Below are 12,927 nucleotides of genomic sequence, written 5' to 3' on the forward strand. Positions count from 1 at the left end.
GTGAGCCATGGCCGCTGAGCCTGAGCATCCGGAGCCTGTGCTCCGCAACGGGAGAGGCCACAACAGTGAGAGGCCCGCGTACCACAAAAAAAAAAAAAAAAAACATATTCACTTTATAGGATTTTTAAAAAATCAGTGTATGTAGTTGTCAAATTTACTTTTGAGGCCCTGAATGTATATGTCAGAGGCCTTAACCACCTAGAGAAGCACTTTCTTCTAGATGTTAACCTTATTAATGCTCTGTTTTGAATTTGACTAATGAGGAAAAATCTCCCCCTTCAATTAAGTATTTTGAAACTGGCTACTGTCATCACCTTGGAGAAAAGAGCTCTTTTCAAAGAAAGAATAGTGTCTTAGCCTTGATGTTCATATTACTTAAGAGAACAACATCTCTTGATAAATGGAAAAGATACTTCTATATAGAACCAAATACTGCAAAATTTGTTTAAAACTGGATTCATTATTGTACTCAGTAACTACTGGAAAAAAATTAGTGTCAACATAAGGGTTGAATCAAAAAGAAGTTAGCTCTGCGGTTTTTTCAATAAATTTTTTTGGGAGTTGAAGATAGTTTGGGGGGAGAAATCAGACAAGGTATCTGAACTAATGTAAAATATAAAATGAAGTTAGATTGTCATCAATGAACTGCCACTATTATGCCTATCTCTTTATCACTGGGTCGAGACTTTTGTTGAGACCGTCTAGAAAAAGGGCCACACAATGACTTTCATGGGTGCTAGGCACTTTTGTCTTCCTGGACTTCTTGCTCTGATTAAAAAAAAAATTAAAAACTGTACTTCATGACTGTGTTGGACTAATGCAATCAGGGCTGGATTCATTATTATATATTCATTATAATTACATTGATTTTTTTCCCTTCTGATTGTAAAAGAAATTAACATGAAAACAGTTTTATTGATCCTAAAAGGAGCTTGGGCCCCAGGCCCTGTGGCTCTATGCCTCATCTTGGGGGCTTGCTGGCAACTCTAAGGCAGTGGTGCCTTGAGAAGCATCTTGCTGAGGTTTGTTAAAAGGGGGTCAGCCTGTTCTCAGGACCTCCCACATTGTTCTAAAAACCAACAGAATTCATGCTACTCCCATTTAAAAAGAAAAATTAAGGTAGAAAGGGAAAGCTCTGGATTGTAGGTAGAGGGAACACCCACAAAGATGGTCCTCAGAGACAGTAAAATGAAATAAAAATAACTGTACATCTGAATATAAAAGAGAGTCCAGGGCTTCCATGTTGGTGCAGTGGTTAAGAATCCGCCTGCCAATGCAGGGGAAACGGGGTCGATCCCTCGTCTGGGAAGATCCCACATGTCGTGGAGCAGCTAAGCCGTGCGCCACAACTACTGAGCCTGCGCTCTAGAGCCACAATTACTGAAGCCCCGTGCCTAGAGCACGTGCTCCACAACAAGAGAAGCCACCGCAATGAGAAGCCCACACACTGCAACGAGAAACCCACACACCACAACGAAGGGTAGCACCCGCTTGCTGCAACTACAGAAAAGCCAGAGCGCAGCAATGAAGACCCAATGCAGCCAAAAAAAAAAAAAAGAGAGAGAGAGAGACCGTCCACCCAAAAAACACCCACAATATTCCAGAGAAGAGGGAGTCACTTTTATACTTGAGTCCTCATAAATTCTCTTGTATTATTTGGTCTACTCCCAAATGCTTTATACTGAATAAACAAAGCTTTTTAAGACAGTACAAGTAGTTGACATGTACTGTCAACAGTACATGTATCTATTCATGTCAGGCATTCAAATACACAAGTTCATAATATTTCCCTTTCCTTACTCTTCAAAGAAGGTCCTGATGAGTCAGCAAAATTCTTAGGTATTTGAGATGGGGTACGAGAGAGAAATAAAGGAGGAAAAGAAGATCAGAAGATTATCACTGGGGGAGAAAATTGAAGGATTTTTAGAAATAGAATTAGGAGACAGGTGAGAAGGAAAACTGAGAGATAAGCACTAGGTTAAGGAAAAGAAAAAGAGGCTATGAAAAAGGCAGAAGGCTACTCATCTCCTTTATCATGTTTAAGAAATGTTTGTATAGGATATGCAAAAATTTGAATGTTTTTCGTTGAATGAACAGTGTGTGTATTTTAATTAAAACACTGTTCTGAGACTGCAGCTAATGGATCTTGGCTTCCATATAAGACTTATATGGGGAAGGTAGGAGTATACTGGGCCAGTTTCAATTACCATACTCACAAAATTAATGGTAATGGAGAAAATGTTAGCACAAAGACATTCATTGAAATATTATTTATGACTAGGTACCACAGTGTTGGTAGAAAACTTAGACATGGTTAAATAATAAATCCTGCAGCCATTTATTCTGAAGCCCTGTGATATAGAGTGATACATGAGCAGAATGATTCTGTTATAGACTTTCCAGCTTCACAGAAGGAACCTCTCATCTGATGAGTCCTTGTATCTTATATTTAAAGGCACTGCCCAAACAAGCACATCTGGAACTTCATCTGCCACAAATAGACACAAACTGACAAGTAGTGTTACTGAGAAACTATCCCGTTCCAGTATCAGCCACACACTTCTCTCAACATCGGAAATGTCCACAGTAACAACCTCAACAAAGTCCACTGTATACCAAACAAAAGGAACATCACATTCTGTTACTAGCAGTAATGCTCCAGGCACTTTAGCAGTCTCAAAAACACCTACAGTAGAGGGAAAAACAAAAGCATCCCCTTCCAGACCCACTACTCAGGTAACATCACCATCTTCTCAGGACCACCAGGCTCAGAGCACGGAAACCACCAGAGACACTCAAACCACCACCATCACAGATGTGACCACATCCACTCCCTCATCATCCCCACGGGGATCCACTCTTGCAGAAGGCACGCCCCAGGAGACATCCTCTTCAGGTGAAACAACCACTTCATATCCAGCTAGTGTGAGCCGCACACCTGCAACAACATCAGAAATATTGACAACACCAACCTCAACAAACAGAAATTTCTCTCCATCTACTGGAGACAACACATCTCGAATGACATCAAAGATGATGACATCACCAGCTTCAACAGACACCACTGTAATAAACACAAGGGACACAAGGCCAACTGTAACGAGTAATATCACTCCAGTGGTCTCAACAGCCTCAGTGACAGCTGGACTAGAGCAACAATCAACCTTACCCTCTTCCACCACTTCTACTGAGGAAACATCAGCATCTTCTCAGGACCACCAGGCTCAGAGCATGGAAACCACCAGAGAAACTCAAACCACCACCATCACAGATGTGACCACATCCACTCCCTCATCATCCCCACGGGGATCCACTCTTACAGAAGGCACGCCCCAGGAGACATCCTCTTCAGGTGAAACAACCACTTCATATCCAGCTAGTGTGAGCCACACACCAGCAACAACATCAGAAATATTGACAACACCACCCTCAACAGACAGAAATTTCTCCCCATCTACTGGAAGCAACACGTCTCCTACAACATCAGAGATGATGACATCACCAGCTTCAACAGACACCACTGTAGAAAACACAATGGACATGTCACCAACTCTAACGAGAAATATCACTCCAGTAGCCTCCACAGTCTCAGTTAAACCTGGACTAGAGGACCAACCAACCTTACCCTCTTCCACCACTTCTACTGAGGAAACGTCAGCATCTTCTCAGGACCACCAGGCTCAGAGCATGGAAACCACCAGAGACACTCAAACCACCACCATCACAGATGTGACCACATCCACTCCCTCATCATCCCCACGGGGATCCACTCTTACAGAAGGCACGCCCCAGGAGACATCCTCTTCAGGTGAAACAACCACTTCATATCCAGCTAGTGTGAGCCGCACACCTGCAACAACATCAGAAATATTGACAACACCAACCTCAACAAACAGAAATTTCTCTCCATCTACTGGAGACAACACATCTCGAATGACATCAAAGATGATGACATCACCAGCTTCAACAGACACCACTGTAATAAACACAAGGGACACAAGGCCAACTGTAACGAGTAATATCACTCCAGTGGTCTCAACAGCCTCAGTGACAGCTGGACTAGAGCAACAATCAACCTTACCCTCTTCCACCACTTCTACTGAGGAAACATCAGCATCTTCTCAGGACCACCAGGCTCAGAGCATAGAAACCACCAGAGAAACTCAAACCACCACCATCACAGATGTGACCACATCCACCCCCTCATCATCCCCACGGGGATCCACTCTTGCAGAAGGCACGCCCCAGGAGACATCCTCTTCAGGTGAAACAACCACTTCATATCCAGCTAGTGTGAGCCGCACACCTGCAACAACATCAGAAATATTGACAACACCAACCTCAACAAACAGAAATTTCTCTCCATCTACTGGAGACAACACATCTCGAATGACATCAAAGATGATGACATCACCAGCTTCAACAGACACCACTGTAATAAACACAAGGGACACAAGGCCAACTGTAACGAGTAATATCACTCCAGTGGTCTCAACAGCCTCAGTGACAGCTGGACTAGAGCAACAATCAACCTTACCCTCTTCCACCACTTCTACTGAGGAAACATCAGCATCTTCTCAGGACCACCAGGCTCAGAGCATGGAAACCACCAGAGAAACTCAAACCACCACCATCACAGATGTGACCACATCCACTCCCTCATCATCCCCACGGGGATCCACTCTTACAGAAGGCACGCCCCAGGAGACATCCTCTTCAGGTGAAACAACCACTTCATATCCAGCTAGTGTGAGCCGCACACCTGCAACAACATCAGAAATATTGACAACACCAACCTCAACAAACAGAAATTTCTCTCCATCTACTGGAGACAACACATCTCGAATGACATCAAAGATGATGACATCACCAGCTTCAACAGACACCACTGTAATAAACACAAGGGACACAAGGCCAACTGTAACGAGTAATATCACTCCAGTGGTCTCAACAGCCTCAGTGACAGCTGGACTAGAGCAACAATCAACCTTACCCTCTTCCACCACTTCTACTGAGGAAACATCAGCATCTTCTCAGGACCACCAGGCTCAGAGCATGGAAACCACCAGAGACACTCAAACCACCACCATCACAGATGTGACCACATCCACTCCCTCATCATCCCCACGGGGATCCACTCTTACAGAAGGCATGCCCCAGGAGACATCCTCTTCAGGTGAAACAACCACTTCATATCCAGCTAGTGTGAGCCGCACACCTGCAACAACATCAGAAATATTGACAACACCAACCTCAACAAACAGAAATTTCTCTCCATCTACTGGAGACAACACATCTCGAATGACATCAAAGATGATGACATCACCAGCTTCAACAGACACCACTGTAATAAACACAAGGGACACAAGGCCAACTGTAACGAGTAATATCACTCCAGTGGTCTCAACAGCCTCAGTGACAGCTGGACTAGAGCAACAATCAAACTTACCCTCTTCCACCACTTCTACTGAGGAAACATCAGCATCTTCTCAGGACCACCAGGCTCAGAGCATGGAAACCACCAGAGACACTCAAACCACCACCATCACAGATGTGACCACATCCACTCCCTCATCATCCCCACGGGGATCCACTCTTACAGAAGGCACGCCCCAGGAGACATCCTCTTCAGGTGAAACAACCACTTCATATCCAGCTAGTGTGAGCCGCACACCTGCAACAACATCAGAAATATTGACAACACCAACCTCAACAAACAGAAATTTCTCTCCATCTACTGGAGACAACACATCTCGAATGACATCAAAGATGATGACATCACCAGCTTCAACAGACACCACTGTAATAAACACAAGGGACACAAGGCCAACTGTAACGAGTAATATCACTCCAGTGGTCTCAACAGCCTCAGTGACAGCTGGACTAGAGCAACAATCAAACTTACCCTCTTCCACCACTTCTACTGAGGAAACATCAGCATCTTCTCAGGACCACCAGGCTCAGAGCATGGAAACCACCAGAGACACTCAAACCACCACCATCACAGATGTGACCACATCCACTCCCTCATCATCCCCACGGGGATCCACTCTTACAGAAGGCACGCCCCAGGAGACATCCTCTTCAGGTGAAACAACCACTTCATATCCAGCTAGTGTGAGCCGCACACCTGCAACAACATCAGAAATATTGACAACACCAACCTCAACAAACAGAAATTTCTCTCCATCTACTGGAGACAACACATCTCGAATGACATCAAAGATGATGACATCACCAGCTTCAACAGACACCACTGTAATAAACACAAGGGACACAAGGCCAACTGTAACGAGTAATATCACTCCAGTGGTCTCAACAGCCTCAGTGACAGCTGGACTAGAGCAACAATCAACCTTACCCTCTTCCACCACTTCTACTGAGGAAACATCAGCATCTTCTCAGGACCACCAGGCTCAGAGCATGGAAACCACCAGAGAAACTCAAACCACCACCATCACAGATGTGACCACATCCACTCCCTCATCATCCCCACGGGGATCCACTCTTACAGAAGGCACGCCCCAGGAGACATCCTCTTCAGGTGAAACAACCACTTCATATCCAGCTAGTGTGAGCCGCACACCTGCAACAACATCAGAAATATTGACAACACCAACCTCAACAAACAGAAATTTCTCTCCATCTACTGGAGACAACACATCTCGAATGACATCAAAGATGATGACATCACCAGCTTCAACAGACACCACTGTAATAAACACAAGGGACACAAGGCCAACTGTAACGAGTAATATCACTCCAGTGGTCTCAACAGCCTCAGTGACAGCTGGACTAGAGCAACAATCAACCTTACCCTCTTCCACCACTTCTACTGAGGAAACATCAGCATCTTCTCAGGACCACCAGGCTCAGAGCATAGAAACCACCAGAGAAACTCAAACCACCACCATCACAGATGTGACCACATCCACCCCCTCATCATCCCCACGGGGATCCACTCTTGCAGAAGGCACGCCCCAGGAGACATCCTCTTCAGGTGAAACAACCACTTCATATCCAGCTAGTGTGAGCCGCACACCTGCAACAACATCAGAAATATTGACAACACCAACCTCAACAAACAGAAATTTCTCTCCATCTACTGGAGACAACACATCTCGAATGACATCAAAGATGATGACATCACCAGCTTCAACAGACACCACTGTAATAAACACAAGGGACACAAGGCCAACTGTAACGAGTAATATCACTCCAGTGGTCTCAACAGCCTCAGTGACAGCTGGACTAGAGCAACAATCAACCTTACCCTCTTCCACCACTTCTACTGAGGAAACATCAGCATCTTCTCAGGACCACCAGGCTCAGAGCATGGAAACCACCAGAGAAACTCAAACCACCACCATCACAGATGTGACCACATCCACTCCCTCATCATCCCCACAGGGATCCACTCTTACAGAAGGCACGCCCCAGGAGACATCCTCTTCAGGTGAAACAACCACTTCATATCCAGCTAGTGTGAGCCGCACACCTGCAACAACATCAGAAATATTGACAACACCAACCTCAACAAACAGAAATTTCTCTCCATCTACTGGAGGCAACACATCTCGAATGACATCAAAGATGATGACATCACCAGCTTCAACAGACACCACTGTAATAAACACAAGGGACACAAGGCCAACTGTAACGAGTAATATCACTCCAGTGGTCTCAACAGCCTCAGTGACAGCTGGACTAGAGCAACAATCAACCTTACCCTCTTCCACCACTTCTACTGAGGAAACATCAGCATCTTCTCAGGACCACCAGGCTCAGAGCATGGAAACCACCAGAGAAACTCAAACCACCACCATTACAGATGTGACCACATCCACTCCCTCATCATCCCCACGGGGATCCACTCTTACAGAAGGCACGCCCCAGGACACATCCTCTTCAGGTGAAACAACCACTTCATATCCAGCTAGTGTGAGCCGCACACCTGCAACAACATCAGAAATATTGACAACACCAACCTCAACAAACAGAAATTTCTCTCCATCTACTGGAGACAACACATCTCGAATGACATCAAAGATGATGACATCACCAGCTTCAACAGACACCACTGTAATAAACACAAGGGACACAAGGCCAACTGTAACGAGTAATATCACTCCAGTGGTCTCAACAGCCTCAGTGACAGCTGGACTAGAGCAACAATCAACCTTACCCTCTTCCACCACTTCTACTGAGGAAACATCAGCATCTTCTCAGGACCACCAGGCTCAGAGCATGGAAACCACCAGAGAAACTCAAACCACCACCATCACAGATGTGACCACATCTACTCCCTCATCATCCCCACGGGGATCCACTCTTACAGAAGGCACGCCCCAGGAGACATCCTCTTCAGGTGAAACAATCACTTCTTCCGCAGCCACGGTGAGCCGCACACCTGCGACAACATCAGAAATGTTGACAACACCACCCTCAACAGACAGAAATTTCTCCCCATCTACTGGAAGCAACACGTCTCCTACAACATCAGAGATGATGACATCACCAGCTTCAACAGACACCACTTTAGAAAACACAATGGACATGTCACCAACTCTAACGAGAAATATCACTCCAGTAGCCTCAACAGTCTCAGTTAAACCTGGACTAGAGGACCAACCAACCTTACCCTCTTCCACCACTTCTACTGAGGAAACGTCAGCATCTTCTCAGGACCACCATACTCAGAGCATAGAAACCACCAGAGAAGCTCAAACAACTACCATCACAGATGTGATCACATCAACCCTCTCATCATCCCCACGTGGACCCACTCTTACAGAAGGCACGCCCCAGGAGACATCCTCTTCAGGTGAAACAACCACTTCATATCCAGCTAGTGTGAGCCGCACACCTGCAACAACGTCAGAAATACTGACAGCACGGACCTCAACAGACAGAAATTTCTCTCCATTTAGTGTAAGCAACACATCTCCTACAACATCAGAGATGATCAATTCACCAGCTTCAACAGACACCCTGAGTGATGTAGCCTCTCGTTCTCCTTCCACAATGTTGTCCACAAGTGGAGAAGTTCTGACAACAACCCCAGGCTCATTCACCCATGAAAATACGATGGCTGGGGTCATTTCCCCTGTAGGTTCTGACAATAACTCCTTGACAAATACCACACAAGTCCCTAATTCCTCAGTGGGCGAGTCAAGCACACCCACCTCTGAGCATCTTGCACCTGTTCAGACAGTAGCCTCTACTATGCATCCTATTACAAAGCCAACAGATATGGTTTCTACAAGTAATCAAAACAGTGTAGCTGGATCCACACCGACTTCACCATTTCCACCGACAAGCTACCTTTCCATCAATACCACTCCTGATACTTCTTCAGCATGTAAGTATTCTAAGAGTCCATTGCTTACTCTACAGCCATCCACAGACTATTCTGTCTCTGACTCTACTTCTTCTGGTAATGTGGGCACAGCTCAGACCATATCGAGTTTCTATACTTCAACCAGTAATTCTTCATTCTCTCAATCAGCCCCTGGCCCTGCAGTCACCTGGAGCTCCACCACCCTATTCACAGGTCACCCCACTCATCTGTCTGTTACCAGCACTTCTCCACCATCCACAGCATCCTTAAGTTCTGCCGTGAAGACTGAGACATCAGGTAGGTGGGGACTCCGGGGTCTTGGCCTCTTACAGTGGCCCAATTGGCTCAGTTCAGCTTCAAGGAGTGCTTGAGAGAGGAAGGTGAGTTAGCACTGCCAGGCTGGAGTTCAGGTCCACGAGAAGATGAAGTCAGTGGCGGGTATGGTGGGTGACAGGCTCATCATCCCTTCTACCCCAGGAGATAACTGCTTTTCTGCAGGGAGTGATTTGGGTGTGACCAGAAGACAGACAGGTTTCTAGCTGTCTCTCCCAGCTCCTAAAGTCTCTGACTCTCTTTAACTCTGCTATTTTCTCTGTAAAGCCCACTCCAGTCTTCTTTCCCTGCCTGCCCAGGAACAATCGTAACCTCACAGAAGACAGACAGTGGGAGAAGCACAGCAACATCACTACCCTCAACAACCTCCCAGTCCCTTACCACTCCCACTGCTGGCACTTCCAGAGGCACCTGTTCAACAGCTGTCCCAGTCCCTATCAAGCCCGAGAAAGGCAAGTGATTCCATAAAGCTGGAGCCTCTCCACCCTGGGAGGGAGAGGATGGAGTTAGATGTGGAGGTTGTAGCTGTGGCAGCTGGATTGGATCTACCAGTGAGATCCCCCATGGGTCGCTGGGGGAACCAGTTCTGTGGATCTCCCCACTGCCCCACCTGGGCCATTGGAAGTCCAGCCGCTCTCCTACCCCCTTGATAGGGGTGGGTAACTGAGTGCTTAGTTTCAGCCTGCTTGCTCATAGACTGTTGTTTTGAATCAGAAGGGCCTTACAGGGGCAAGGCAAGAGCATCAGAGTTGGGTGCTGAGGGTTGGCTTTGCACGTGGTGCTGGGCTAGGACCTAGAGATACAAGGTGCTGTCTAGCAAGAGACAGAGCTGCTGCCTCAGTAGGTGCCATTAGAGGAATAAGCCCAGGATATTAGCTGCACAGACTGGAAGGCCCGAGGGAATGTCAGGGGTGGGCGGTGGGGTCAAGGTGAAGAGGAGGCTTCCTGGAAAGAGTGAATAGGAGCTGGGGTAGTGGAAGTGCCCCAGGCAGGCAGGAGGGCCTGAACAGCTGGAATAAAGGCATGGACAGGAAAAGCAGTCTTAGTGTTGCATGGGGAGGAGATCCGTAAAGCATTTGGGGTTACCAGAAGTGAGGGGAAGGGTGCTGAGAAGCAAAGCTGTCATGTGAGGGAATCTTGTAGATAACAGGCACCAGGGAGGACGTGGCGTGGTTTACATTTATGAACAGTGCCATGGCGGCTGGGGTGGGGGATGAATTTGCAGGAGGCCAGGAGAGCAGTGTAGAGACTGCTGCAGTATTCCAAGCAGTACCAGGTGAGGGCTGCCAGTATGGAAAGGAGGAGGCCCATTGGAGAAATGTTTAGGACAAGGTTTCTCAAATTGGAGCCCAAGGACCTCCATGGGGGATCTGATGACAAATTCTACGGGGATTTTAAGTTTACCTAGAGAAATACCATCTTAGGGAACAAGTCTCATTCTGTGAAATGATCTTTCAATTACTCATCTTCACTACATTGGAGGAATTTTGTCTTTTCACCCTTAAAAGAATTTTGAGTACCATAACTGGTACAGAATAATCTGTTGGTATTCTGACAGCAGAACCTGTTTTTCTTCAAACTGGGGAAGGCTGAGCGTACCATTTCAGGGGTAAAATGAGGAGATGGGTTGAATGCAAGTGGAGAGAGGAGTCCTTGATGGCTCCCACTTAGGGGAACGGGGGGCAAGGGCGGAGGAGCAGCTTGGGGACACTCTTGGGGGCCCCTACCCGCCCTGATGACATCAGGGCCCATGAGAACTTCCTGCTCCTCTTTGTACCGGCCCAGGCGTTTCCCTCTTCCCCTATGGTCTGTGTGCTGGAGACCAGGAGTTTGTCAAGAGGACTGTGGACTTCACCTCGCCACTCTTCAAACCCCAGATTGGCTTCCCCCTCGGCTCCTCTCTCCGAGATTCCCTCTATGTGAGTCCCCGACTGCAGCCCAAAGGGCAGGACCCATGACCTGCATTCCACAGGCCTTGCTTCTCCCTCTAAGCCTCAGAGACATCCCTGTGACCATGACCAACCATGACCATGACCGAGCAGGAGAATGGAAGCAACGTTGGTCAGGCACCTACTGTGTCCCTGCCGCTAGCTCAGTTTGCATGCACCATCTTTAATGATAGGGCACCAGCTGAAGAAGACAGGGAGCTAGGCAAGCCCTCCCTACCCAGGTGGACAGAAGGGTTGTCACCTCAGTAGAGAGGTGCCGGGGCCCAGTAAGCTCTCCACTGTTTTCACGGGCCCTTTTATTGAGTAGGATGCTCTGCTTGGGAAAATTGACTCTTCGATGCTGTTCACATTTTCTATAATTATTTCCTGGTTCCCTGGTCCAAGTATTGATACTTCATGTCTCCCGGAGGAGAGCTGAATGGCAGTCGTAGCCCTCAGTGAGGGGGCTGAGTCAGGACACACTGTGAAAGTGTGACACAGCGATGGGGTGAGGGTATCAATTCTTTTAGCTCTAACGGATATAGCACAAGCTTCAGGGGTGGGGCTAAGGGGATTTACCCAGAGACATCTGCTCTATGATGATGGGCTGGTCTGTAGATGGGTCTGCCACTGAAGCAGGACAAAACCTACCACCTTAGGAAGGACTTAGGACGTGAGGAATGGCCTAAGGATGAAGAGTATTTGTGGGAGAACTATGTACAGTGCCTCTCCCGGCAGGCAGGGAGATGGATGAGACCTTCCAGAGGTTGTTGAAATCTCTGAAGTTCTACCCTCATGCATCCCAGGAGCTGACCCAAGGCTGGGATGTTCCCTCCCTGAATGCTAACCAGAAGAACTTTGTGCTCAGTTCACAGATAATGGCCAAATCATTTTTCCGGAGTCAGAGTACCAGATTTTCTCCTACCCCAACCCTCCCCTTAGAGGTTTTACAGTCTGGGATCCTGTGGCCCTGGTGGCTCCATTCTGGGACGATGCTGATTTCTCCAGCAGCCGGGGAACCATATTTTACCAGGTGGGCCTTTCAGAGCTCAGCACTCAGAGTCCTGCAGCGGCCAAGGAGAGACAAAGGGCTGTGTGGAGGACCTTGAAAGTGCTCCAGCTGTCAGAGCCCGGGCTCAGTGTGGGCAGGGACTGAAGCTTAAATATGAGGGCGGGAAGGAAGCAGACTAGGACACAACCACAGGAAGACTGCAAGTGACAGAGATGCGGTGCAGCGATCCATGGTTTGATTTTAGAATGAGGTTGTAGGGGTCCATCCTAACGAGGCTGAATCAAGCAGGAACCCTGCGTGTGCTCCTGGGTGGG

General features: G+C 47.4%; 1 protein-coding gene across 1 annotated transcript in view; it reads left to right on the top strand.

Annotated features, from left to right (window-relative positions):
- The window catches only part of MUC4 (mucin 4, cell surface associated), a gene marked incomplete at both ends in the record, with an annotated part of 50,973 nt that overhangs the window by 17,207 nt on the left and 20,839 nt on the right, over positions 1-12,927 (top strand). Inside the window, 2 exons of the mRNA XM_082655310.1 lie at positions 11,459-11,592; positions 12,470-12,634. Coding sequence (XP_082511436.1) covers positions 11,459-11,592; positions 12,470-12,634 — 299 coding nt within the window. The remainder of the gene's footprint in view (positions 1-11,458; positions 11,593-12,469; positions 12,635-12,927) is intronic.

Source organism: Grampus griseus (assembly GCF_964374135.1).
Source record: "Grampus griseus genome assembly, chromosome: 5".
NCBI classification, from domain to species: Eukaryota; Metazoa; Chordata; class Mammalia; order Artiodactyla; family Delphinidae; genus Grampus; species Grampus griseus.